General features: G+C 38.0%; 3 protein-coding genes and 1 long non-coding RNA gene across 7 annotated transcripts in view; 1 reads left to right on the top strand and 3 right to left on the bottom strand.

The window, feature by feature from the left end:
* Positions 1–1876: 1876 nt before the first annotated feature.
* LOC136255987 (L-threonine ammonia-lyase-like) lies at positions 1877–4999 on the bottom strand. Its single transcript, XM_066048896.1, has 11 exons — positions 4735–4999; positions 4210–4283; positions 4113–4158; positions 3703–3888; positions 3598–3653; positions 3357–3531; positions 2856–3022; positions 2675–2800; positions 2387–2554; positions 2277–2334; positions 1877–2179 (listed from the first exon to the last, which is right to left on the bottom strand). Exons 1-11 carry the CDS (start codon positions 4906–4908, stop codon positions 2051–2053), a joined length of 1359 nt encoding a protein of 452 aa, XP_065904968.1. The 5' UTR covers positions 4909–4999; the 3' UTR covers positions 1877–2050.
* The window catches only part of LOC136255985 (transcription activator BRG1-like), a 59515-nt gene continuing 41964 nt past the window's right edge, over positions 4997–22547 (bottom strand). The window contains exon 37 of the mRNA XM_066048894.1: positions 4997–5166. Within this exon, the coding sequence (XP_065904966.1) occupies positions 5080–5166 (87 nt within the window). The 3' untranslated portion in view covers positions 4997–5079. The remainder of the gene's footprint in view (positions 5167–22547) is intronic.
* On the top strand, positions 5042–6148 carry LOC136255993 (uncharacterized). Its single transcript, XR_010701269.1, has 2 exons — positions 5042–5186; positions 6000–6148. It is a non-coding gene; the product is annotated as an uncharacterized lncRNA (long non-coding RNA).
* LOC136255989 (probable global transcription activator SNF2L2) lies at positions 5235–13916 on the bottom strand. 4 transcript variants are annotated; one of them, XR_010701262.1, is made up of 6 exons: positions 8010–10153; positions 6144–6248; positions 5978–6079; positions 5460–5802; positions 5365–5411; positions 5249–5323 (listed from the first exon to the last, which is right to left on the bottom strand). XR_010701262.1 is itself a non-coding variant. In XM_066048899.1 (5 exons), the coding sequence occupies exons 1-5, from the start codon at positions 8031–8033 to the stop codon at positions 5361–5363; spliced, it is 399 nt and encodes a 132-aa protein (XP_065904971.1). In that variant the 5' UTR covers positions 8034–10162; the 3' UTR covers positions 5235–5360. The 4 variants fall into 4 exon arrangements, 3 of the variants coding, with proteins under 3 accessions (XP_065904971.1, XP_065904973.1, XP_065904970.1); XM_066048899.1 differs by having other exon boundaries at positions 5235–5411; positions 5686–5802; positions 8010–10162; XM_066048901.1 differs by lacking the exons at positions 5460–5802; positions 5978–6079; positions 6144–6248; positions 8010–10153 and adding exons at positions 10239–10314; positions 10651–10675; positions 10869–10967; positions 13492–13916 and having other exon boundaries at positions 5238–5411.

Here is a 22547-nt window from a genome sequence, read left to right as displayed (position 1 = left end):
ATTAGTTTACTACATAGTAAATTTCAGGTAAAACAGCCCTCTTCAAGCAGTGGTAAATAAAAAAAAAATTAATCTAATTTTTCGTGTGGCCTACCCTACCTGGCAGACAGCTATAATACAAAAATGGTAGGGGACCATGGAGTTATGCAGGCATGAAAACGGTGTTTTCTTTCTTCCTGTCAACTATTATACATTTCTTGACCACATGACACACTGCTGCTTCTAATACATGATATGACTTGAACTGCAATGTAAGTGAAGGGGATAGCTAAATACCTTGAAGTGTGTGTTGTGTACATTAATTCTTATTTTACACTGGCAGATTAGTAATCAGTGTTGGGAGTAACGCGTTACGTAATATTATTACTTTTGTGGTAACTAAGTAATATAACGAAATACGCTATAAAAACAAGTAATATAACTCAAGTTACTTTACCTACAAATGTAACGCGTTGCATAAGTAATATAGTTACTGTAACGAATCTAATATTACGCAATATTATTACTACAAGTAACGAAGTTACCAGTGGCGTAGCCAGACTTTTCGCCATGCCTGGGCAATGGGTGGGCAAGCCATTTCCCATGCAACACACGTACACATGCCCATCTTCGTATGGACATCAATATAACATTTTAAAAATGCATTATGTATCATCCTACACTACTGTATGCAAGATGACTAATATCAACCTAATAGAAGCGAACGGCTAGCTAGCTATTGGCCTTCTAACATATTACATACATCTAGCTACATGTGTCTTAATACCAGACCACAAAGATTCTTGAATTAAAGCACGAGGCGCTCTATCACGTGATGACTATGCTCTGCCACTACAGTTGTTAGCCTAGAAAAGTGGAAACAAAAAGAAAAGAATTGCTGACTGAACAAGTACTCCATACCGTTTCAACTGAGCAGTATCCACACGGATAGATGGGTGCTAATTTCACAAATACCTCTAGATTGCTTTGCCTCCCGAGTTTTGACCACACCAATAGCTACCGTGATCACTTAATCCAAATGTAAACCGTCCAGTCCACTATAGTGAAACCAATTCTTTGTCCTTCACTCCTTGGCACAATGCTGCGCGGTTTATTGTAATCACGTGATCTTGCTTCTATTTATTGCCTCCTATTTGTGTACAATCAAGTTACTCGTAGGGAAAATCCCTTGGATAACCCCATCTCTGTTTAGCCAAAAAGAAGGAAACCATCGGCGAAAATGGCTCGGTGAGTGTTGTATAAGTTGTGCAGTGACTAGTTAAGTAACTTTAGCAAAATCTCGAGCTATCCAGCCCACGTCTTTATAATTACTCTAGGAGCTGATGGTGGGGCAAAGAAGTCTGATGCCCGGGCAATGCCCTGGCTTGCCCGGGTTTGGCTACGCCACTGGAAGTTACTAATCTCGTTAGTAATCCAATGAGTAACGCCTAGCCACAACGAAGTAATGAAGCCTACTGAATGAGGTTTATTCACCAGCTTCTTACTTATAATCAAGATATGCACATTGTCCAACGACGCAATCGTGTCACGTGATAAGGTGGTAGTTTCACACGTGACAGCTTAAGGCTGTGGACACAAAGTAATATAATAATATTATGTAATATTATTACAGTTACTTTATTTTATGGGTAATATGTAACTAACTAAATAGTTCAGTTGCAAGTAATATGTAATTATAGTTACTTATAAAAAGTAACTTGCCCAACACTGTATTAGTAATTGCTTGGCCTGCCATGGCATGCACATGTAGTTATTAAGATGTTATTGTTACACGGCATAATTATAAAGTGTAACTGTTATACATACTAGAAGGCAATAATCCAGGTGCAGTGAGTGATGCATGTGAGCACTTTCTCTCTCATCTGTATTCAGCATCTATAGTTGTGTGTTTTACTAGGATATTTTTTTATATAAAAATGACTCGATACAAAAAAAAATCTTATTTACATAAATTATAGCTATGCAGACTAGCTTCAGTGCTTTAAAAATATAAATTGTCACAATAAGGCTGTGGTAACCATGGCAGCCGATCTCCAATGTAATAAATTCTTTAGATTGTGCCAGAGATCATTAGTACTTTGTCTTTTCCCCAAGAAATCCTCTTGCCATATTTCTTCTCGAGAGCATCTTTCAATTGGTTGCTTTGTTTCCATCCAGTAGTGTCCACCGAACACCTCACCTATATTATATGAAAAACAAAAATACTATCACTAAAATAAGACAATTCCATGTGTAGAAACAGTGTCTATTTATAGTCGCAAAAAAATTTTTTTTACCTCCACTGAATACATATCTTCTTGTACCCATGGTCTCTCATGAAATATGTCTCGGACACTGCATGTATTAAAATACAATAAGTACAATATGAGTGACTTATTGTATATACCTGGCATTGTGTTGTACTAAGAGTTTTAGTAGTTCACTAAGGCCACCAGGACGATCAGTAATGAGCACTTGAAACATCACTAATCTGCCATCATTGACCAGGCCTCGTTCTAAACATCTGTTAAGGACTGGTGTGTCTATGTTTGATCCTGTTAACACCACTGCCACACTGTAAGAAGGAAAAATAATATAGGTATCTGTACGTACAGTGTACACACACGCACATGTACACACACACACACACACACACACACACACACACACACGCACACACACACACTATACTAACTTCTTTCCCCTAAGATGGTTCAGTTTTCCAAACAAACAAGCAGCAAGACCAGTAGCTGCGGCTCCTTCCACTACAGTCTTTAGTACTTCAACTATCCGTAAAATGGCAACAGCAATCTCATTCTCACTATATATCATAACACACACTATATCATGAACTCACTGACAACCACACTATTTACCTGACTGTCACCACTCTGTCAACATGACGAGAGGCTGTCATAAAAGATCGAGTACCTAGCCTCGATACAGCTAGTCCATCTGCTAGCGTTGACTGTGCTTCAACTGTGACCAATTCTTTCTTGTCAAATGACTGTTTAAATGCATCACAATGGTCTGATTCTACACCCTATACAAGCAACACAGAAAAGATAAAAACACTTTAATGTGTGTAGATTAGTCTGTAGATTAGTCTGTAGATTGGTACATAAACAAAGATTGATATAGAAAACCTTATTTGAAGGTTGATTAGTGACATATTTACCTAATCAAATATAACCTAACCATAACATTACTATACTGTAAAGCCATTCACACACAGGGGTAGTGTATTAGTTTCCAGAATTCTAATGAAATAATGTATTGTTTTCCTATACCAAAAGTGACATAAGAAGTCTAACAACACAGGAAGTACTATAGTTACATGACATGATATTTAGTGGGCGTAATTTCATTCAACTCACAATCACTTCTGTGTCGGGAGATAATTGCTTCATGGCAACAGATATTCCAGCAATAAGACCACCTCCGCCAACAGGTACGATAATGGCATCCAGTGGTTCTCCAATATCTTTCATCTGGTCGATCACCTCTATGCCAATTGTCCCTTGGCCAGCCAAGACGTTGGCATCATCATATCTACCAATATATTCCCCATACGTAAGGCTTATAATTAGTTCCTATACACAACATGACTTGACTTACCCGTGAATGTAGACCTTTCCTGTCTCATTGCTTGTCTTCATTGCATGGTCCTTTGACTGTACAAACAGACGGTATATAGAAGCAGTCAAGAAAGTATTACAATACCTCTACGACATCATCTCCTTGGATGATCACTTCAGCACCAAATTGTTCACACCTCTGTAGTTTAGTAATAGGAGATACTATTGGCATTACCACTGTCACAGGAATACCGAGCTTCTTGCCATGATAGGCTAGTGCTTGAGCATGGTTACCAGCAGAAGCTGCAATAACCCCACAACGTTTCTGTGACTACAAAAAAAAAAAAAAAAAAAAAAAAAAAAAAAAAAAAAAAAAAAAAACCATTATGACAAGTCATTGCCATTTAATCGTGTATACACAATACACAACAACATGACATCAAAGGAAAAGAACATGACATCAAAGGAAAACCATTACGCAAAATCTGATGCAATAAAGTACACCATACTTTGAACTTGTTAAGTACACAAGTGATACCATTTTAAAGTACTAACCTCAGTAAGGTTTAACAATGCATTCACCACACCTCGTTCTTTAAAACTGTTGAAAATAAAAATTATTTTATGCTTTTTAATAACTTTAACCCTTTACCTTCCTGTAGGCATAGTATACTCTTGTTTGAAGAATAACTTCATTCCAGCTAACTCTGACATCCGATCAGAATACTATAGAATTAATAAAACACTTTCTCAACATGACCGATAGCTAATGAGTAACGTGATATTTAAATTTTGCTAGGTGTAGGCATGCTGAGTATACACTTAGTTGGGCTTGCAAAACTTGTCAGCACGTTTGGTTTCAGTAGCTATAAGTTTAGATTAGAGCTCAGTGAAAACAAGGACTGGATATAAATAATGTTAACAACTACAGCAGACAGTGGGAATGACATTTTAACTAAGTGTACCCATAGATGTACCGCGGTGTGCTCGTGTTAACTTTTATTTATCAGTGTAGAAACTTCCATCAATGTAGACAGGCTGACGATTCTCCCCTGCAAATCACAGAGAAAAATAGTCTAGCAGCAACTGACAATGAATTAGAACGGCGTGGCTTTAAAAAGGTGTGTCGGGGGTGTGTGCGTATATTTCGCTGATTAACGCCACGTGTAGGGCTCACTTGTAAATTGGTCTTGTTGATTCCTCCGTTATATATCTTTTCAGTAGCACTCTGTACGTCCCTGTACGTGATGGGATGTATCTTGATGGAGTCATTCTCGTTGCCAGAACCCTTGGCTTCATCATCCGAAAGACCTCCGTTTGGAGGCTTTGCTAGTCGGTTGACATCCGCCATAACCACTGTAGCACACACAAAATATCAATGACAAAATGTCCTGCTACTTCAGACTTCCAACTACAATACCATGACGCCATAATATATAACCGGTTGAACAAGTGTTTTTTGAAAAATTACAAATGTAAATATATACGGAAATATGCGTAAATCAATGAAGGGGTAAACAGTTCACAGTTTCCTGATGCTTGAAGCTGGTGATGGTACTTGTGATGAAGTGTAGGATGAGGATGGAGACTGGGGGGTGTAGGAGGCAAACTGTATGGAGAGAAAAAATGGTATAGAGTATGTCACATGCACACACACGTATGCACACTCACACTATCCCTGCATGGAGTCCTCATAATCACTCTCAATGATAGCTGGTATCCTTGACCCTCTTACTACGACTTCTCTTAGCAGTACTTCTTTTCCCCTAACAGACTATCACTACATTACCAACACAGTATGGCTTACCTTCCCCTTGTCTGATTTACTGCTCCTTGAACGCGATGGAATGGAGTCTACAAAACATAGTGTATTTATACTGGTCTGATAATATGAATTAGTACCTTCATCAGATGCAGGTGAATCATCATTCCGTAGTGAAAAAATAATAAAAATAAATTAATGAACCATTACTGATGACTTGGTAGTTAACCTAACAGTTACTGTACATGGTTAACTGGGGCTTGCAAACAGACTGGGATACATTACCCAGATTCATCATAGTACAGCATCCCAAAACCTTATTACACACTACAAACCTAACACAAGTAACTAGGAGACACAACTAACATCATATAAGGTACTGTGAAGGGATCCTTCATTGTCACTTTGGTCAAGTTCTGAGCTCTCCAGAAGAGCACGATAATGTTTGAACACTTGTACCAGCTGAGTAGCATCATTGTAGATCTGAGGATGGTACAATGGAGAGCATTATTAGCATAGTGAACTATATAGTGAATTATAGTATTGGTATAAGAGGCATGTACAGATACACACCTAATGGAATTTAATATGTAAAGTAACATACAAATTATTGTGTGTAGTGTATAGTCAGTGTGGCTCCCTAAGAAGTCATTATTACCTGAGATCCCTCCACATTGTAGGTGTGTGTATTCTGACATAACAACATCACATCAGCCTCCAGGTCATCCATACCATGATACTTGTGCTTTGTAATATTATCCTGTGACAATATTTAACGTAATGAGACCAATTTGTATGCTATTTTTATTGTGTTGTGATTTTACCTTCATCTTACGGAAGTCTATTGGCTTGGCAATCTTCTGATAGTAATCTGGTAGGTCTTTGCGGGTCGGCAACACCAAAAAATGGCACTCAGTTGACGTCCATAACTACAAGGAATCACACAAAGAATGTAATTATGCTATATAGACAGGATATATGCTACAGTAACATGAACACTCTGGACACCTGCATTACAGGAGCTCACCAAATCCATCGTATGGACTAGACAAGCTTCTGTCCAGAAACTTAGTGAAGGTGCTTAAGTATTGCCTCTCTAATTGACAAGTTGATCAGGAAAAATGGTGGTTCTATGCACATATTATACAGGCACACACCAACACACCACAAGTAGCACTGACTGAATGATGTATGGTTGAGGAGATATAGTCTGACAAAACCGGTCTTATCGCCTATTTAAAAGTATGGAGAAATGCTGGTTTTAGTGTGTTGTAGCTCGCCAATAGTTGAAGCTATGTGTACCAAATTTTAACATGTTTTATACCAATTCCTTACCTTCCAGAGCATCCATAGTGCAAGTAGCCAACAACTAAGTTTCCCGCCATTTTAGATAGTTTTTAAACCGAAGTTGACTGTATCAGGCGAGCTGCAAATTGGGTGGGAGGCGGGGGCCCTGGAATGCGGGTAAGATGGTGTTCAAAAATTGAAAAGGAAGGCCAAGGGATGAATTAGGCCAAGTTTTGAGCCATTGAGGTCTCAAAACTGGCTAAAATGAAAGGAAATTCACAGCAGAGGTACTTATTCAACACCACAGAGCTGTAACAAAACCTTATCATATCATATCAAAGACAGCAGGTACATAAACAAGACGATTATGTTATACTATGGCTGCAAGCTCTATAACTGAAGTTGAGGGTGTATAAATCAGCTAATTCTGAGCATTCGTGGTAAGTCATATACATCACTCCATGCATGTTGCCCTAATAGGTGACAAGCACTCACTCCATTTGTTTTATTATGCACAAAGTTGATCGTGGAGTGTGGGCTATTAGCCCTCAGAATGCTATTTCTACGTTATCATGTTTCAGTACATGCTGTTAGTAAACATGCAATTGTCGGATTAAGTTTTAAACTAAATTTGCTGTTGGGACAATAACATTATAGGACTTACTAACCTATTTTCATTGTAGCGATCTTGTTCTGTGGTCTGCTCAATGATAGACATGTAACACTTAGAAATACACATCCATGCAAATGATTACAATCAACTAGTCGGAATAGCTTAACCGTCAATAGTACACCCCACAGTGTAAGCTGTGTGTCATTTAAGCGTACCATGTCTTTGAACTGGTTGGGCATCAAGGATAGAGCAAATTGCTTTCCAATCAAGGATATACTGAGTTAAACCACTGAACGTCACCTTTGAATGCCCACGCTAAAGTGGAATATCTACTGTTATGTACTGTCCATTGTTACTACACATGTAAATGAGCTTCACTGAAATCATTATGATCCGACACTTGTTGGTGACAATACGTGTTAGATTAGTAAGAACTAAGAACATCTGACATTGTTACATACACCAAACAGTGTCTGATCATAGATATGTTGGACTATTAAGGTGTTGAACTACAGTAGAAGATTTTCTTGCTTTACGTTTATGTTAAAGCATAGCCGTGAGTGCTATATGAAAAATAAAACACGAGACGCACGGCCGAGATGCTAATAAAGCACGAGGCAAAGCCGGGTGCTTTATTTTTCATATAGCACGAGCAAGGCTATGCTTTAAATGATTTATGGAACTTTCTAGTCGTGTAGCTTCACTATACACTAGGGCTCGTAATTAACACGCGTTGCACGAACTATTAGCAGCCTGAACACACACAAACTAGTTTAACAAAGTAACTCACGCGTATTTCACCATAGTTTGGCATGGTAGACGTTCATCACGTATTTTGGCAGGTTTTGCTCGCAACCCACAATTGATTCCATTGTGAGTCACATAGTGAAACATTTCTGTGATATCTCCAGGACTTGTCCATTTACATTAACAAACGTAACAGCAACGTTACCTTCTCCCACCCATCATTGAAGCATTTAGGTATGTCTATAAAAGCTATTTAGTGGTAGAACTCATATTGGCTGGGGTGATTGATCACTCAGCACGGCGAGGCTATCAGCCTTCACCGGCGTGGGTGATTAGTTGTACTGGCGTGAGCCCCACAGGCTATTAGCCTGCACTAGAGCACGTGGGCAACTGTGCTTTATTGCACCACAAAGAGTGCTTTGTTGAACGAATAAAGCACTCTTTGCAGTGCAACAAAGTACTCTTTGTGGTCGATGAAGCTGTTGGCCGGCTGAGAGTGTACATTATAAAATTTAAAGTACATTTTTCCTTTGATCTTGCCCACACAAAGTTTTATAAAAATGTAAAAAAGTCCAGCCATACAATATCGATAACCGGTAAGTATACACATGCTGAGGTGAAGAAACCTGCAAAACTGGTTATGTTACTGTAGAACTTGACAGTCAGCAAATGTTGTCAATCCATTAACATCCATTATGAAAGTAGAATAGTTCATGTTACAATAATGTGGAATGAATAACTTTCAATATCTTTGATGTTGTTGTGATGATGTCACAGTTAAGACCACAATAACATTATTATGCATTATAAATGAGTTGTCTTGGTGATATCGGTTAGTACAGTATTACATCATTTTTGAATATTTATTTTTATTATTTATTAATGCTTTACAGCACAAGTGCTGAAGGTCTGTAGGACACCTGGTCCTACAGCCTGCTCAAAGACTTTAGCTACTTAAGATGTGTTTGAAAAGTTAGAGAAAGGAGAAAAAATCCATGACTGGACCTAGGTAGCCTCGAACCTGCAGCCATCCGATTTACGCTCGAACGCTTACAGGAGTCTACCAGGTGATCAGGATGTTTTCTCCTTGTTATTTTCATGTAATTATATCCATAGGAATTCTAGTATCTTTTATCTACATCAAAGCTAGGCACAAAGAGCTTTAGAGAACAGTGTTTGAAATGAGCAAACATAACTGCTACAAACTGTCTGTACAAAACTATATTTGAAAAAATATTTTTGCTGGAAAATTGAATAGTTTTTACCTTAAACTATTGTCAAGTACGACATACATTTTGTCTGGATGAAGTTTCTACCAATAGTGAGTGTCTATGATCAGACATTACGTCCAACCAAACTTAGATAAACCTTCATGGCTGCAACTGCCATATGGAGAATCACTCTAATAAAACACTCACTAAGTACAATACAATTTTGACATGGTTACACTGGAATTTTGTGTTTCTTAGCAAGCTATATTCTGAAATGCCCACAGAGGTCATGTTTCTAGGATAACCAGATTGTTAGTACACCATATTGTGGATTTGTCATACTATTTTTCTTTGCAAGAAGAGTTAAGTATTTCTTCACTAGATTTTTGATATTCTAAATCATTTCTGATGGGCTACAATAAGCAGAGAAGACAGTTGTGTGTGTTTTCAAGACTGTGGCATGATGTGCACATGTGTAGCATGTGCATGCACTAGAAGGCTATGGTGCTAAATCTTGATAAAACCACCCAGAGAAAACATTGATGAGTAAGCAAACAATACAGGACTGGGCCAATGTAGGACTGTGTAGTGGACTATTATAGTAACGTGTAACTAGTTTTGTTTGTACCTGAGACTATTTGTGTCCATTGCTTTTCGTATTTGTTGTGTTGTAATTATTTGACAGTTTCTGCAATGTAATATAGATAAGTTTGCAAGCCTATAGAAAATTATTTGGGGATATTATACATTGAAATTTGATGACACCTGTAGTCAGATGGAAAATTGAACTGCAAGAGTAATTCCCTTACCTAGCACCTGTTTTTTAAAGAAGTATCGAAACAACAAAAAGGTACAGCAAGACCTCATTTGTCAAAGTAACTGTTCTATTAGAGTATTTTGTCAACTGGTGTACAGAAGAGTTAGGAAAAATTGTTCTATTAGAGTTATCAAACAGAGCCTAGTGTACGGTTTTATTTATTTATACACACACAACACTACACAGTACACACACAACACTACACAGTACACACACACAACACTACACAGTTCACACAACTAACTTGTCCCTGTACTCCACAACTGACTCCCACAATTTAGTTAGAGTATTAATAAGTTTGGGAGACACTGTGTTGGCTTCTGAAATGAAACAATACAATGTGTGTTTGCTAAACACAATGTCATTTAGATATTTAGCAAAATTAACAACTAGAGAGAATATTTAGTAGTAACATCAATTGTATGATCTATCAGGCAATTCAGCCATATATATCACTCAGGGGATTATACACTAGTAACTGTATTATCAACAAAATTTAGTGGTAAAACATGTGGGGCCAGATTACAACTTATAAGTGTCTTTAATTCAGAGCTAGTGCTTACAGAAGGCATCATTCACATGTGTAATATGGGACAACATCACAAGCATCTGATACACACTGACACACACAAACACCAACTACATAATTTACTCACTTCCTTTACTTTTCTTCTTTCTTTTCTAGAAATAAAAAAGGGAGTTCTATATCACATATGCTACTGTACAAAAAGTTGATACATACGCACAAAACATTGGACAAAATATCTGTAAATATCCAGGCAAAAATTATCACTTTTTTACAGCATCTTTTACTGAAACCTTCGTATACTAAACTATATTGTACTACACATATTATCAGAGTGTCTGAACATACATTGGCCAGATCAATGCCGTCATCTTTCTTGGTCTTCCGTTTCCTCTTGGTAGTCTTAACTTGTTCCTCCACCTCCTCCAGTGTGCCATCCTCTAGTGCCTGTACAACATCAAGACAGTCAACAGTGATAACGTATACGGAATGTTAGATATAACAAATGTATTGTCTGGCCAGTTTCAATGTGAAAAGTCACTGTACATTTGCAATGGGAGAAACTTATGATCTATCTTTCCTAAGTGGTTGATCAACTAGAGGTGTACTCAATGTACTATACAGGAGGAAATAATTTCATGGTATTTGAAGCGGTAGCAAAATTTGATAATTGGAAATCCACCACACAATTATTATTACTGGGATATTAGCCAGAAATGTTAAAAAAATCTAACTTTGAAAAGTAATAATAATGTTAACACAAGCAGTGGATGAATTGTCAGTATTAACTACTCTAATACAGCATTCTTCCCTATACAATAACTACATTGTATGTATACGTATGTATTATAGTGTGCAGTAGGGTCATTCCATACCAAATCAACAAAAAAAAATCCAAACCCCTTTCGATTTTCGTAAAATTTAGCACAAACATGGACCCTTTCAAGAAACTTTCTGGCACCAAAATTTGGCTCATTTTATTGGTCTCCCTTTAAGTTATGACCACTCAAAGTTTCTGCTAAAAATTTTATTTTGCTTACATGTCTTCAATAAAATGGCCACAACTTTACTAGTGATTCACATAGAAACTTCTGGTTTAGATTTTTGAAACCTTATTAAATTTTCTTTCAGGTGATATATAAATTCTATAATTGCTAAAAGGAAAAGATCAAACCACAAAAATGTAGCTTTTTCCTTTGATCTTAATTTTCAAAAATATATATTCTTTAATTTAATTTATTTTTGGTTTACATGTTGCTCTAATACCTATCATTCATCACTGTGAGTTTAAAGTTGGGACCAATAGTAGGTCATGAATTATAGGTATTAATGTGTAGCCTTGTAGTTACTGTCGTTTGTATGGTTCAAGTAATAAAAAGATGCAATACCAATTTCAAGTAACTTTATATAATACTATGTCACAATCATTTTATACATTGTTGGTTTGTAAATAAAGTTCATTTGTTTATGTTTTGTAAGAAAACCCAGCAAAAGCTTATGCTTACATACATATACTTAAGTAGTTTACCCCTTATCAAGCTTGTTCCTGATTATGACACTAAGTCTATTATATAGCAGTGAAATATTGAACTTGATGACCTTTTCACTAACTACAGTAACTGCTACTGCTACTGTTAGCATTTAATGCTGATTGTTGATATGCAAGTATGTATTTTGATACACAAATGTAACTATAGTGGAAACTGTCTAAGCTAGCCAGGGCCAATTTTTTGGCCTTAATATGCAAGTAGCTATTTATATAGTTTGATGTGCATAAATGTCTTACTAAAACAATTTAAAGTTGGTCCTTAATAGAGGGGTGGCCTTTCGTTACAGGTGACCATGGCCACTAAGACAAGTTCCACTGTAATTTGAAACACTTACAAATAAAACATAATGTTATGTAGCTGCATTCTTTGTTCTTAGCACAGGCATAAATGTTTCAATATTGTAATTTACTAGAGAATTTCTAACAAGTAGTAATGAATGACTGATGCAGTATTAACAGTCTTTTCAACTTACAGCTTCACAGATTCAATTGTGTACTGATATCAATGCATCAGATTTCATTGCATATCAAAGTTACATGTGAATGATTGTAGAGACCATCATGCAATATGCACCACTTTCAGTCTCAACTTTTACCATAACACTCTGATTTAACTTTGAAGTTAATTGCATGCCTTGACCCTTTCTTTAATCGATTGTTGATGTATTTCGCTTAAAGCTATAGATATGTAGTGAACCTTTGTACAATGTAATTTCTATGGAACATTTCTGATTCTCAATTATAGAAGAGCTACATTGCTGTTTTTATCATGATACAGTTGATACATGGAGTTTAAGCCAGGTACCTTAGAGCCAAAATTTCTGGGCCTTAATGTGCAGGTAGCTGCTTAATGCATTTGCATAAGTGTATAGCAACAATTTAAAAATTGGCCCTTATTGAGTGGTGGCCTTTCTATACAGGTGGCCACTTTCCACTCTATTCCATCAAATTTTTGACGAGTAAATGGTTTTAGAAGTGTACACTTTTCCAGCAAAGGCATTACAATGTAACATATCTTAGCAGCTACCTTTTAATAAGGGCCAACTTAAAATAGGATATTTTTACTCTAATGCAACTATATGAAGCAGCTATCTACCAAAAGACATGGCATTTCGATTCAACAGTTCCACTTTACATGTACATATGTATGAATAACTGTGTCGTTTGCATCCATTATACACATGTATAAGATTGGAAACTATCATCACAAAGCCGGAGGAGACGGTCCAGTTGGTCAGGCCTGAGCCGGACCAATAATCTGGATCTGAACCAACTAGCTGGCATATCACTTCCATGCAATCTTTGGATGATCATATCACATGTAGCTACGTACATTTTATAGATGTTATTGAAAATACATGACACGAGTAGTTACTTAGCTTCTCAGCCTAACTATACTACACGTATAGTACCTCCAATTACCTTACAGTACAGCATAGCATCATCTATGACAGCATTCGCATCGTATTGTACGGAAATGATTGTGGGTTCTATGTACAGTATCACGTGTGCTGACAGTTGGCATTTATCACGTGTAAGGCAGGTTCCTTCTTTCATTCTAAACCAGCACTTATATCACAATTCAATCTTCATAAAATAAGCTTAATCATTAGCATTCCTTGGCTTGTCTCTCTTGTCTTCTTTTACTGGGCGAAGGGCTGGCAGTGACAAACCAGGTAGTAACTCAATCCGCGGCAAGAAGCTGTACATCCATACATTACATGGCGGCCATCTGGCTGAGATTTTGAGTAGAAATCACTCCTCTTCAACTACCCACTCGTCCTGTCGAGATACTGAGCAAACTCTCAGTCTCACCCACATCGCGCCATTTTCGAATACCGATTGGTCTCGTGACTTTCCAGTATATTTACGTGATGATCCGTTCACTTCCTACAGTAGTATACTGCATTTTTGTAGCTGTGCAGTGTAGCTTTTTATTGTAGCTGATTAGCTGTGTGAATTCACTGTATAGCTATACAGCTAACTGCGTAGTCGATTAATTATATCCTAGCTAAGGCCAATGAAACTTGATTACCAGTTTCTCGCTCAGATTTTTTGAAAATTTGATGCGGGCGGGCGGTTATTATTCATTATTCATTATTTTCCAAAAGGCACAACACACATCCCAAACATGAAGATTTCTGCCAAAAAAGTGAGTCTACATTGATTACTCCTGCATTAATACGTTACTAATCCATATAACAAGTGATTTTTCCATTAGAGTATAGCTCATTGCTCCATTAGAGTAAAAGTGACTGCTCTATTAGAGTATTTCAATCTGAAATACCAATAATGAAATTCCATGCGGGTGTATCAAAAGCATGCGGACGATGACGCGAAACTGCTAATCAAATTTCATTGGCCTAAAGGGGGCTATGCTGCATGGGTTCCCTGTGAAATCAAGGGAAAAGTTGCAAGTTTCTAGCTAGTTTTATTTTAAAATTTAGTATCAACTTTAAATTTTAAGACGTTTTCAAGCCTTTAAATTGAAAAAATTCTACAGTTCCTGGGGGTTGGACCCCCAGAACTTCTAATTGCCATAACTAAATGAATTCGAACATACAGCAAGTTTCATGCTGTGTCCCATGTATGTCAGGTCTACAATAATAGAGAGTCTGAAGAACAACAGATAGGCTTGAGCATATTTATAATAGCTAGCTAGCAGTGAAATATCACTAAAATTGCATATTTTAGTGTCTCAGTAATGTTCAAAAATTTCCTGTGGGGGCATGCCCCCAGACCCCCCTAGAATGCTCGTGCTTTGCACTTCGCAGAATATGCTGTGCACACTGTGCAGCAACTCCTCTCTCATTGGCATGTATATAATAGCAATTTCAACATTATAGTCAATGGCCTGACCAACTCAATTTTCCCTCCTCCAGCCCTGCATCATAATCTGTGGCTGAATATTATTATTATATACAGTAAGTAAAATTGAAAGAATAGATTGGAATATCATTAGTTGTACAGTAAATTCCTTATAAATATAGCTACTTCTATAATAAAACCACCTTGTTAAAGTGGCCACCTCTGTTTTATAGGACACTGAACTTACAGCAAAAACATAATCAGTGATTGCTTTATTAGGCAGGCTTATTATCAGTTGCTTCAACTTTCTTAGCTTTAAAAGTGGCTCTGTTAATATGGTTTCACTGTAGTGAGCCCTTGTCAATACAAACCCTAACTATTTTAATGCATAAAATGATATTTGACATACCATTATAAGGTTACTTGCAATTGGTATTAGAAATTACACTGTAAAAATACCATACAAACAGCAGTGATTACAAGGCTGCACATTAACATTTATAACTCATGATCTACTATTGGTCCCAACTTTAAACTCACAGTGATGAATGATAGGTATTAGAGCAACATGTAAACCAAAAATAAATTTAATTAAAGAATATATATTTTTGAAAATTAAGATCAAAGGAAAAAGCTACATTTTTGTGGTTTGATCTTTTCCTTTTAGCAATTATAGAAAATTATATATCACCTGAAAGAGAATTTAATAAGGATTTCACAACTCTAAACCAGAAGTTTCTACGTTAATCACAAGCAAAGTTATGGTTGTTTTATTGAAAACGTGTAAGCAAAATAAAATTTTCAGCAGAAACTTTGAGTGGTCATAACTTAAAGGGAGACCAATGAAATGAACCAAATTTTGATGTGAGAAAATTTCTTGATAGTGTCCACATTTGTACCAATTTTCATGAAAATCGAAAGGGGTCTGGATTTTTTTGTTGATTTGGTATGGAATGACCCAGTATTGTATATCATGTGCTCAGTGGGTGCACGCCTGCTTTCCTGATATCGAAACCACGTGTCTGCGTGTCTGTTCATGAGCAAACAAATAATAACTTTCATTCAACGAATGCTGTTTACTTGCTGTGACGAAGGTTAACTTTCTTATAAAGTATTTTAGACAAACTATATAAAACAGTTAAGGCGCTTCTGTGCGTAATATATGGTTTGTTCAAGTTACACTCCCTTAGCAATGCATTGCAACATAATTCATGAATTACAAAATAATTACTGAATTACATAATGCATTCAATTTTAACAACTAAACACATTTTAATAAGTGACCACATCTGCGAAAACCTGACAATGGTGCATTTTCAATTTATTATTGAATATTTATATCTACTTAGCCAAGTGTATGCTCTGGTCAAGTTTCAGCCTTGTATGCCAACAACTTTTGGAGTCACAGCCCTACAACAGAGAGATCGACTTGTACATCAAGTATTGGGAAAATAAATTACAGGTGCTTACAAAAATGGCTGTAACTTACAAACACAATGCAGTACAGAGTAGCAACTTGCACCATTGTGTTCACCATGAATAGGGGAGTCCATTACTGGCCGGTAGCGTAAACTCTCAATTATCGGCAGTACTCACTTTATCGGCAAAATATTTTCAATTATCGGCATGAGATGGTTACCGCATGAGATTACGTTGAGTTATATGATAATTTACGGCGTCTATCAAAAGAGTAAGGAAATGAAATCGAAGTAAAACTATGGCAGATATGTATCATGTCAATTGTTTGCTTAAAACTAGATCATGGAGTCAATTTATCATTAATTTAGTCATGACTGTCTTTTATACTTGTCGGGCATGCCAAGTGCTTGGAATATAGGCAAGGGTATCTATAGTCTAACAAAAACCACATACACTGATCATTCATGCTTATAGTCTCTGCGGAGCATTTTATACACATATTCATAGCATATTGAAGTGCCTTCATATTGTCTGATCATTCCAAGCCACAGATAGATGTCAGTAATTCACTAAGTTGTTGTTACAGCAGTTGCATATAAAAGATGTGATGTTTGCAGTGATGTAGCTACCATGCATGCAACTCTTTTAATAAGAGAGTAGATAATCCATTGCAAATTGCTCTTTTAATTACCTACAAAGAAAAAAACAATACTGGTGTATAATTTAACATATACATAAAACCAGATCAGTACAGTAACAAAAGTCCTAAGCATACCTGGTCCTAAGTCATACATATATATTACAGGGAATATAGCAAGCTAGCTATTAGGACTCCAGAATGAAGGGCCTAACCATAGGCGGCGGAAAGGGGGGGGGCTAGGGGGCTAAAGCCTCCCCTCAGAATGATATCACACCGAAATTATCTTTCTTGGAGTGGGGCTGAAAACCGTGATAAAGATCGAGATACTCTAATAGAGCAGTCACTCTAATAAAGTAGTCAGTGTGTAGCGAGCTATGAAAGGATTTTTATGTAGTTTATCAGCTAGAAATGGTAGCTGGTGAGGTGGAAAGCTCTTGTCAGTTGGTTACGACCTTTTTTTTTTTTTTTTTTTGGTCTCACCTTACCAAACTATAGAAATAAGTCTGGGTCAGCCCAGCCCCCCCTCATATCAACTACTTCCTCCGCCGCTGGGCCTAACTGGTGAGTAATGCAAGTGTCCTGTAGCTGCAGCCTTTTAATTGACTAACATTTCGTACCGTACGCTACAGAACTCTTGACTGGCGAGTCAGAGTGGCGACTCCGAGGGCGACTCGGACCGGCTCAGGAAGTAGCTAGACGATGTTGTGGCAGGCTAGACCAAACTGAAAAATATCAGTATATTACATAGCTACACGATGTGCCAATCATAATATTTTGAAATATGTAGCTAGTGTCATCCATCACTGATAGTCTCGAAGCTCCTCTGCACAATCTCTTCCACATTGTACTTGATTTACAGAAGCGGAGTTTCATTACACTATACGCCGTGACACATTCAACGCTGACTGAAACTGTTGATTATATTGCCTTGGTTTCCAATCCAGGGTAAGGCCATACCTATTTGAAAAATTGTTAGTTAGTTAGTTAGTTAGTTAGTGCATGAGTAAGTTAGTTATTTTTTTAATAACTAACTTACTCACACTTAATTGATAATATTATTTTATATTGCATGTATACTCTTTTAGAGTTCTGCAGTGCAACTTTGAGTGTCCAGTACAATCTTCGCGATGAATTGTGTGCCAGTGTTTTAGTGAAGTGTTGTTGTGAACATGGTGAAACCTTTCTTATATAACCATGTGACACCCATGACCCTGTGTAAAATGGTGAAATAGTAACTTAAATAGTTGCATGGACATCAAGTGTAGCTTTCAGATTTGGCAATTATTACTTGATTGGTAATCATCCTAACCTACCATATAGCTATAGCACTAGCCAACAGTGAGGGTGGTCTGGTCATAACACTAATGCTTTCACTGGTCTTTTTGAAAATCCACTAGATGCAAATTTTGCCAATGCTGGTATGAATCTCAAGGATTCAAGAAATGGAAAGCATGAAACTACACAGCACTGACTCATTATCACAATAGTTTGAATTAAAATAAAATTCCACCTTTTCAACCCAAAAATTTCTTGTACAGCTCATTCAGCTTGTCTTCATCAGTGACCTCTACTGACTCCACACACACACACACACACACACACACACACACACACACACACACACACACACACACACACACACACACACACACACACACACACACACACACACACACACACACACACACACACACACACACACACACACACACACACACACACACACACACACACACACACACACACACACACACACACACACACACACACACACACACACACACACACACACACACACACACACACACACACACACACACACACACACACACACACACACACACACACACACACACACACACACACACACACACACACACACACACACACACACACACACACACACACACACACACACACACACACACACACACACACACACACACACACACACACACACACACACACACACACACACACACACACACACACACACACACACACACACACACACACACACACACACACACACACACACACACACACACACACACACACACACACACACACACACACACACACACACACACACACACACACACACACACACACACACACACACACACACACACACACACACACACACACACACACACACACACACACACACACACACACACACACACACACACACACACACACACACACACACACACACACACACACACACACACACACACACACACACACACACACACACACACACACACACACACACACACACACACACACACACACACACACACACACACACACACACACACACACACACACACACACACACACACACACACACACACACACACACACACACACACACACACACACACACACACACACACACACACACACACACACACACACACACACACACACACACACACACACACACACACACACACACACACACACACACACACACACACACACACACACACACACACACACACACACACACACACACACACACACACACACACACACACACACACACACACACACACACACACACACACACACACACACACACACACACACACACACACACACACACACACACACACACACAAGTCTGCTGACAGTTACTGCTGAGTATACATTACTGAGTATACAGTATTTGCTGTAATTGTTCCTGATTTTCTACATAAGTATAAGTCCTAAAATGTTAATCCTTGCCGGTTGTCACAATCAGTTGCTCCAAGTGACTGAAAAGCACATCAAGTTAAATTAAGTGAATAACAGATTTTAAAATGGAGAATCTACATAACTGAACAAATGATCTCTTATTTTCAACTAGCCGGCCAAGTTGCATTTATACATGCATGCTGCTTATATTAGGCTCATTGCCAGAAAGACAGCCCTTTTGCATTAGCTTTGGTTATTCTCTGCTAGGCTTGAGCTAATTATGATTTGAAAATAGCCTATTATGCTTTTGAGCTGTGCTCAAAAGCCCAGCCAACTATGCTTCAAAATTTTAAACATTGTTTGTGAACATCGAGAGGTGGTCAAGTTTGAATAGCCACCACATCAATTTTTGAAACTTAGGTAATAAATGCTGCAGTGTTTAGCCAAGTAAATAAGGTATAAGATATGGCTGGTATAGAACAATAAAACCATTGTGTGTGGTGACTCAATTAAACTATTACGTGTCACACTTTATAGTTTACTAACTTATTGGCCTGTGAGAACCACTTAATGTCACCATACTGCAGTAGTTCTAGTAGCTATCATTAATGGAGAGTTTAAAGTTTACATGCTAAGACTAGAATAGAACCCTTCAGCTATAGCCTGCCTGTATATATCATTTTCGACGAAACTGACATTTTAGTTGAGATGGTAAATTGAGCATTGCAAGTTACACCGAAGTGATGGAGGTTCCCAGAAGCTTTATTTGTAGCCTCTTCTGGAGATGCATCTTAGTGTTATCCTGTCACATACTTCTGGAAACTGCATGTAGATGACTACATGACACTAAGACATGTCATAGTGGTGACTGTTCTTTTTGACTGACTGCTCTATTAGAGTATTTTTATTAGTACTGTATTGATTTTTGAAAGGGGGAATCGAAAGGGACACCAGTGCCCACAACGCGTTACACGAATAAGAACCACGTGCAAATGCAAAACGATGCAATGTTCAGAATTGTATGTTTAAGCCGAATAGGTCATGCATTGCTCAAATTTCGCTTCACTGCTGCAGGACTCGTATTTCGTGAGGGCAGTACGTTTTGATCAAGACGTAGAGCTGGTACTGACTGGGAAGCTGATAATGTAGATTTCATTGGGGGGGACCAGTTACAGCAGGGCGGACCATCTGCAGCAACTTTACATGGTCCGGCCGGACTACTTGAGGTGCGGTAGTTGGTCCGGCCGGACCACTTGCGGCGGGGGACCACCTGCAGCGTGACAGATCCCAAGAGTTCAAGCGCGTAAGGCGCTTACGACGGCTCGGCTTACGCGCCTCTAATATCTGGTAAAAGTGACTAAGCAGCCTACGCCGCCCTCGTCCGTTTTAAGTTCCTGCAAACCAGAATCACCTCAGTGTTTATCAAAATGAAATTCCAAGCACAATGTTTGGTAGCTTTTGTAACCGTGTCGGTACTTGTTGTAGTAGGTTGTATGTATTATTAGTATTATTACGTGATTAATGCACCTATCAATGTATTGCCCCACTACCCCCCCCCTCGGGCATATATGGGGCTATAGTGGGGATTTGACACAGCCGAATATCAAATGCCCCATAGTAGGGCAAACCTATCGTGTCAAATCCCCACCGTTGGCCCCAGTTGCAACGCGGGATTTGACATAGCGAAGCAAGTTACAACAAAAATATTTGGGTGCTTACTGAACGATCGTCAAATGCCCCATAGTGGGGCAGCAGTTTCATGTCAATTCCCCCTGTAAAGCCCCACTTACGCCCGAGGGGGGGAGCAATACATTGATAGGTGCATAATAGAGTAGTACTACATGATCAGAGATTATCAGGGCCAGATATCAGTCCAACCCAACCAGTTCACGATAAATCCATACGATTAGTGACAAACAAAACAATTGTAGAGGACGTCACTACTCAATATCAGGAGTCACAAGGTCACATGTTCATTTATAGTAGCTTTGAAGAACAGACTAATGGAGCTAGAAACTTGTGGCAGTTCAGTAGAAATGTGGGCCAAATTGTTGGACAGAGCCATTTGCTGTGGACTCCATGTTTGGTGTGATAGGAGCAGTTCCTCACTTTAACCAAGCATTACGATTTAGGGATTATTATGACACAGAGAAATGGAACCAAAAGGTGACCAAGTATGGAGGAAGTCCGCTAGTGAAATGGGAGGAATTTTTGTCTAAAGCTCCTCATCAAGCAATAATTTTGTATGCATTGCTCAGACCACTCAAAAAGCCACTAACTGTTACATATGGTGCTGATGATATTAAGAAATCATGTTAGTCCACGTGTACAGATTTCAGATAATTCCATGTTGTGGATTAAGAGCAACTTCAACATCTCTAGGGTGGTGAATTTTGTCTATTCTTCAATTTACCAGCATATATTGACTTTAAAAGAATTCAATTCTTATGTATTTAGGGACTTGAAGCCAAATGAAGTGACTTTAATATGGGTTCACTGGATTGGTATAGGTGCGTCAAACAGGATAGCAATCAAATCAGCGCCTTCTTTTATAGATTTGACTAATATAGAGTTTAACTATCCACTCAAACCTCATTCAGTAAAACCAGACATTTCACCGAGCCAGCAAGTCTTAAAGGCTTATGAGTCGTATGTTTCTAAGTATTTTGGTAATCGCAAGTATGTTGGAATTGTCTTCAGAACACACACTGTTATGTACTACTTAGCAGCTGGCAATAAGGATGGTGCTGATTTTGTTAAACAGAGTAAGTATTTACTTAAGTGTAGTAAAACACTTAACAAAATTAGGAGTAAGTGGGAAATATTTTTGGCGTATGATTTGGGTACATATGGGAGCAGAAAAGGATATTATGATCCCAATGATAAAGGACTAATTCAACTACGTGATCAAATACTCTTAGATGTC

The sequence above is a fragment of the Dysidea avara genome, chromosome 5, assembly GCF_963678975.1.
Source record: "Dysidea avara chromosome 5, odDysAvar1.4, whole genome shotgun sequence".
In the NCBI taxonomy this organism is placed as follows: Eukaryota; Metazoa; Porifera; class Demospongiae; order Dictyoceratida; family Dysideidae; genus Dysidea; species Dysidea avara.
This window is presented reverse-complemented; position numbering and strand designations above follow the sequence as displayed.

Bases quoted from the DNA above. Each gene is read 5' to 3' on its own strand.
- LOC136255989 (XM_066048898.1), bottom strand. From the start codon at position 13,626: ATGAAAGAAGGAACCTGCCTTACACGTGATAAATGCCAACTGTCAGCA. The intron at 10,968-13,491 runs GTAATTGGAGGT...GATGTTGTACAG, and splicing joins ATGCTATGCTGTACTGTAAG to GCACTAGAGGATGGCACACT. The intron at 6,249-10,238 runs GTTAGTTGTGTG...GATTCCTTGTAG, and splicing joins GTTGTGGAGTACAGGGACAA to TTATGGACGTCAACTGAGTG.
- LOC136255987 (XM_066048896.1), bottom strand. From the start codon at position 4,908: ATGGCGGATGTCAACCGACTAGCAAAGCCTCCAAACGGAGGTCTTTCG. The intron at 3,889-4,112 runs GTTAGTACTTTA...TTTTTTTTGTAG, and splicing joins CATTGTTAAACCTTACTGAG to TCACAGAAACGTTGTGGGGT. The intron at 3,654-3,702 runs GTATTGTAATAC...CTGTTTGTACAG, and splicing joins AAGGAGATGATGTCGTAGAG to TCAAAGGACCATGCAATGAA.